The 6,240-nt window shown below is 48.8% G+C and overlaps 1 protein-coding gene across 1 annotated transcript in view; it reads left to right on the top strand.

The window, feature by feature from the left end:
- Nucleotides 1-6,240, top strand: part of DNAJC3 (DnaJ heat shock protein family (Hsp40) member C3) — a 65,149-nt gene that overhangs the window by 53,116 nt on the left and 5,793 nt on the right. Inside the window, exon 10 of the mRNA XM_015417132.1 lies at nt 5,314-5,445. Within this exon, the coding sequence (XP_015272618.1) occupies nt 5,314-5,445 (132 nt within the window). The remainder of the gene's footprint in view (nt 1-5,313; nt 5,446-6,240) is intronic.

Here is a 6,240-nt window from a genome sequence, read left to right on the forward strand (position 1 = left end):
AAAGAGGGAGAGACGGAAAGAAGGAAGGAAAGAAGGAGGAAAAGAAAAAGAAGGAAAGAAATAGAAGGAAAGAGGGAGAGAAGGAGCAGGGGGCGGGGCTTGTTGCATGTGCCCGCCCCCTGGGCTCTTTACTGCGGGAGCTCCGCTCCTGTGTGCTCCTGCAGGAAATGACCCCTGATTGTGACCACCAATTCTACTTTATCAATTGACTTACTGTAATTATGTTGCAATAGACTGATGTGTACTGGTAACTTGTGAAATTTGTGAATTTTTTTATGGTCTACCTTTGCAGTTTGTATTTCTGTATATCACATATGCTTTGGGGTCTCTATTGTTTGGCTCATTTTAAGATCACAGCAGTGATATTCTGCTCATGATGTGAACTGCTCCACTCAGTAGGGGATAAAAATTAGAGGGAACATTGGCTCTAAAGCTTTTGGCAAAGAGGCACAGAGTTCAGAAGGTAGACAGAAATGCTCAAGTTAAGGTCATGATCCAGAGAAGACTTAAAGGCAGACCACCAGCATGTGTTTTTCTTTGATAAGACCTGAAGGGTTCGTTCAGACATTTTTACTCAAGAGACCACAGTGAGCATTTAATGTGAGATTTTATCCTGGTTTATTCACCTGTTACGAAAACTTGCGAGAGTTGTCCGAAGCTAATCACAATTATCCCCGTAGGCATTAATCGTATTTGAGAGGGTGCAGCAGTGAATGTAATGTCAGAGCCATTAGACACACAGTTCACCCAGCCAAACGTGTGTTTGCCAGTATGTAAACCCAATAGGGTTCTGTTAGCCAGTCCTGGCTCCCTGAGAGGTTGTACCTGTATAATCCATATTTTTGAAAAATGTACTTGTTTCCATTCACATGATGATGATATGGGTATACCTAAAACGTAATGCCTAAAATGGCCTTTGGAAAGTTCCAAGCTCAATTCACATTAATGGACTAGTTAAAAAGTTCCTGAGAAAGATCCGTCATTTATTTATTTATTTACGACACTTCTAGTCCATCTTACTGAGATTCGAGGTGGATTACATGGTGAAAGTCAATGCAATCAATGCACAAAGACTTAAGATTACAAAAACCTGAAGCAAAGCATAGAGTATTAGATGTACGTTAAGCAATGCAGAAGAATGGTATTACATCAGTAGAAAACAGTGGTATGAGAGCAGGATAGTACACAATAGCAAAGAAATGATAGATCGTATACACAGTGATATAGTGCACAGTCCCTTTCACTTTATGGAGTGCCTTCCTGAACCATTCTATTGTAGTATAGCCCTACCACCATTAAGAAAATGTCGGCCTGAACAATTTTGTTTTACATAGCTTGAGAAACGACAACACTCTGCTAGGTGAATTCAGACACTTTATGGAGTGCCTTCCTGAACCATTTTATTGTAGTACAGCCCTACCACCATTAAGAAAGTGTTGGCCCGAACAATTCTGTTTTACATAGCTTGAGAAATGACAACACTCTGCTAGGTGAATTCAGATGGTCTGGGCTCAGTAAAGGGCAGATCTGTATATCTGTATGTTGTTATCCGCCCCTTCTGTCTGTCTCAATGTACCTGATCCATTTAATCATGCCCCAGAGGCAGCACTGCAGTACACAAAGGCGAATGGGCAGGAGAGAGAGAATCAAGCAAGGCTGTGTTTGTGGGTGGACATCCAAGGCGCTCGTTACTTGGCTAAGTGCACAAAAATTAGACCATCAGCAACAACCACGGGATCCCCACTCCCGTTCTCACTTCTGGCAGGCAGAGGAGGGGGAAGAGAAGGGAACACTTTGTTTGAGTGGGGAGCTGTGAGGCGGTTTAGGAAATTTTAGCTGCCTGACTGGAAGGTGTTGATAGGGATCGTCCCTTTAGGTGGTTGAAGTGTAGTGGGTTAGACGCATGTAGAAACCACTGAGACTGATGTAGTGATCAGCATGGTTTACTGGTACACAACAAAGACAAAGACTAACGGCCAGCTGGCCAACTATATACACACCTGGGGGCACTCCCCTAGGTCCCGTTGGTGGGTTTAAATCTCCCGCCCCGGCCCTATTGGTTCCCCAGTGGAGAGACTAGCAGCCTAGTCCCCATTGTTCCTAGAGAGTCAAGCTCGGGGGTATTCGCTGGCCCCTGGTGGCGGTCAGCGGACATAACAGCGGTTATACATACTTCAGATGCAAAAATACAGCCTGCTCCCCCCCACACACACACTCCTGCCCCATCTGAGGCCCTGAACTTGTGTCCTGAAGTCCAACCTGGATGACACGGGGGGAGGGGCTGTGGCTCAGTGGTAGATGGGCTGGCTGGCTGGCAGAACCTCTGCTTGAGACCCTGGAGAGCCACTGCCAGTCTGCGTACACAATACGGACCTCGATGGACCAAGGGTAGAAGGCGACATTGTGGGTGTTCATGTGGTTGCAGAAACAAAGCTGCAGGTGAGGGAAGCGGTAAGCATCCGCTCTCTTTCCAGCACTGCTCCCCTGCAAATGGCCATCATCACCCTGGCCTGTGGGTAAGGATACCATTTCTCCCTTCTGTTGCCCACCAGCGTGGGAGGTAAACAGTTTTTTTAAAAAATGGGGGCGTGCCAGTAATGTGTCATGTCTAGCAAACACACAGAAGGGACGTCATGTCACTGGTGTGACATCGATGCAATGTTCTAGGACTTTGGAGGAAACTAGAGTTTCTAGTATTCGCCGGAAAGGACAACCACACCATTGGCATGGTGCCATTCCCTCGGTCCCTGCCCCGCCTCTCCTGCTGATGGCCAGCTGTTAGTGGAAGCCCCCCCCACGCCAAAGGTGCAGACCCAGGGCTGGGAACCTTGTGTTTGTCTCTGACCAGTCTGTGCTGAATGTAAAGCTGCATTCAGGGAAACCCGGACATGTGAGTGGCTGCCTTTTATGCTTTGCAGCAGGGACGAGTATATGAATTGTATTATTTTTAACAGCGTGGCGGTGTCCTCTCCCCACTAGCAGGGGTGTATTGCGGTTGCCAGTGGCAATAAACGGGAAAGGCTATCTTGCGGTAGGCATTCATTACGAGGCCTTATAATGGGTTCCCTAGATGGAATAGATGAGGTTGTCTGGTGCTTAATGTTACTGGGGCAATAAAGCGGTGTGATGGAAAGGTCCCAGAAGTTTCACTTTCCAATTCAGATATAGCCGTGGAGTGTTTATTATGGGCACGGACAGCCATTTCCTGCTGGCTTTCCAAGCTGAATGGCCAAAGTGTTAAAAAAAATATGTCTGTGGCAGGCGAGGCACTTTCGTAGCACGTCACAGCAGGCCAGCTAGTGAGGATGAAAGAGAAGTGATGTTTGCACTTTGTTGGTGGATGGACGCTTAAATCACCGGGGCATCAGAAATATTTCTTTTCTTAAAATCTTCAGAAAAGAATTGCTGGCAGCCCCCAAGTGTCTAAGTGATATAAATTGGTCACCATCTCCTGCCGGCTTGCCCAGAAACAACAAAAAGATGAATGTAATGTCTACTGAGAGGGAACAGCTGCTGGAAGATAATCTGATGCAAATACTTTGTCTTACTTAGGGAAGCTCGAAGCCTTAGATCCGTAATGAGACGTTCCAAGATTAGAAACAGAGAAACCAGAAAAGACTCATTACGTAGGGAATGCAAAGCAGTCCTGGGCAAAGGACACGGCAGTTGGAGCTTAAGCATTCCGTTTCTAGGCTTAGAGCAGCAATGCAATTATGGAAATCCATTTTGTATGTTTGTTTTAAAGAAACTCTGCTTTAGTGCAAGATAGCTGCAAGATGACTTGAGTTTCTGAAATTCTTATCTTTATGGAAAAGGAACGTGTTATATAATGGCCTTAGGTAGCGAAGCGGCAAGTGGAAGGGGGCGACCTGGGGAACTGATGTCATTCTGGAGGGTTTAACCATAGAGTTTTGGGTGAATGCTAGAGTGTCACCCCAGGTGATGATATCACTTCCGGGTCTGTCAAAGCTAGGCTTGCCAAGTCCCTCCAGGGGGCGGGGAAAACCCCGCCCCAGAGGCTCATTACCTGCCGCCGACGGATCGGACCCCAGGGGGGAACCCCACCCCCAAAGCACATGACGTGCCCGGCGTCAGCACGTCACCCGGAAGTGACGCAGCCATGTCGGGCGCGCCGGGGCCGCGGTCATCCGAGGGAAAACTCTATGTTTTTCCTTCTGATGACCGTGGTCCTGCCCTCGACGCGGCTGTGTCACTTCCGGGTGACTTGGCAACCCTAGTCACGGCTCAGGTGGGGTGTCACCTGACGCTACCACCACTGGATTTAGGTTCCCGTGAGAAGGCTCAGAGCTCCCTCCCAAGACCTTCAGACCTCCCTTTTGGCCGAATAATAGGTGTGAGGACCAGGCAGAGTGAAACAAGGAAAAGGTTTATTTTATAGGAGGTCAGACAACAAGGTGCAGAACAATAACAGTAAGTGGGTGAAAAGAAAAGAAATCAAATGCCCTAACGCGTCTAAATATATACTGTCCCTAGATCACTATTCCAAGTGACACTAGACTACTCACCCTTCCATGGATGAGGGTTTCTTCCTTGCAGCAGCCTTCCTTCTGGCTCTGCCCGCTGGAAGAAAGAACAGCTTCTGCTCTGGCACCAGCCCTTTTGTTCCCCGGCCCTCTTCTTCCCTATTGGTCCATTTTGGCTCCAAAACCTCCCAGGGGCTTCTGGGAGTTGTAGTCCCAGCCTCACCTACTGCTAGCCAGGCTCCCTGGGCCTAGTAGGCCTCTGGTGGCACAGGCCAGATCATGACAGGGTCTCACCAGAAGTTGGCACCATTATTCCAGGGATTCTTACTGTGCACCCTGTATTTTGCTCACTGTTTTTCTCCCACCACCCAGCTGAGCAGTTAGGGTGCCGGCGGCAGGCAGTGGCAGTGGGGCAGGGAGGTCTCCTACTACCGGCGGGCAGCAGTCTTCGGTAATACTCCTTGTTGAGCTGCCTCAGATCTAATAAAAGGCTTGGCTTTGGTTCTTGGGGAGAGTGCGCAGCTTAGAATTCATGCTTTGTGTCAGAGGGCCTTAAGCTCAGTCCTTGACATCTTCAAAGTTCCGACTGCAGATGAGGGGGCTGGGAAATTCAGGTCTCTGCCTGAAACCAGGGAGGGCCTCAGCTAGTCTGAGGAGAGTGTCCTGGACCAGCCGTCTCACTGAAAAGGTGGCTCTCCTTGTGTCCGTATGTTCAAATAAATCACATAATAATGTACTTGGCGTCAGTAAAAATTTGAGCCTCAGCCCTCTTCAGAAGATAACTCGTTGCAGAATAATTAAAGGTACCTTAATTATGTGTTCTGGATAGCTATTCGGGACTTTGAAGCGGCAAAGGAGCACAGTGACAACGATCAAGAGATCCTGGAAGGCCTGGAGAGAGCCCGGAGGATGCTGAAGCAATCCCAGAAGAGAGACTACTACAAAATTTTAGGAGTGAAAAGGTGAGCGCTTGGAAGGCAAACACGTTCTTATGTGTTTACTTACGTGTCGCGTTTGAGGCCTGTTCTTCTCCAAAGCACTCCAGATGGCACCAGGTGGTTCTTTTATCCCTTCAGCCAACTTGCGAGGTAGGTCAGACGGGGAGGGAGAGAGTGCGGCAGCTGTGTGTGGTGTGTGGGGAAGAGGACACTGAGGCAACTAACTGCCCCCGGGACTGAAGCCTTGTCTAGCCCCATCCCTGCCCCGCCTCTCCTAGGGACTCCTCAAACATCAGCTGCCCGCCACCTGGTATAAAGCCCTCCTGTGATGGCTGAGCGGGGATCGGGGCCCAGGTTTCTCGGTCAAAGGCAGTGTCACCTACCGGGCATGACGTTTGTAGAATTCTAACCCTTGGAAGGAGCAGAATGCCCTCTGTTCATAGAGAAGGCATCGTTTGTCTCTCTGGAGGTACGAAAGTTATGGCAAAAACTGGACTGTAGGTCTTGCACGGGAAGTATTGCTAAAATTATACCATGAGCATTGTAGCTAGGGGTGCAGTCTCTCTGGAGGTACGAAAGTTATGGCAGAAACTGGACTGTAGGTCTTGCACGGGAACTAGTGCTAAAATGACTATACCATGAGCATTGTAGCTAGGGGTGCCATTTGCCTCCTGTTGACAGGCAAACCCCTGCCGGTCCTCCCCATCCCCTTCCAGTGCAAACTGGAGCAGCAGGGAGAAGGGGGGGGTTTGATGTCACTTGACACGGCCCTGTCACTCCCAGGCAGAGACCCAGAAGTGAAGTTTGTGCTTCAAACG

The sequence above is a fragment of the Gekko japonicus genome, unplaced genomic scaffold (assembly GCF_001447785.1).
Source record: "Gekko japonicus isolate JY-2015 unplaced genomic scaffold, Gekko_japonicus_V1.1 scaffold927, whole genome shotgun sequence".
NCBI lineage: Eukaryota > Metazoa > Chordata > Lepidosauria > Squamata > Gekkonidae > Gekko > Gekko japonicus.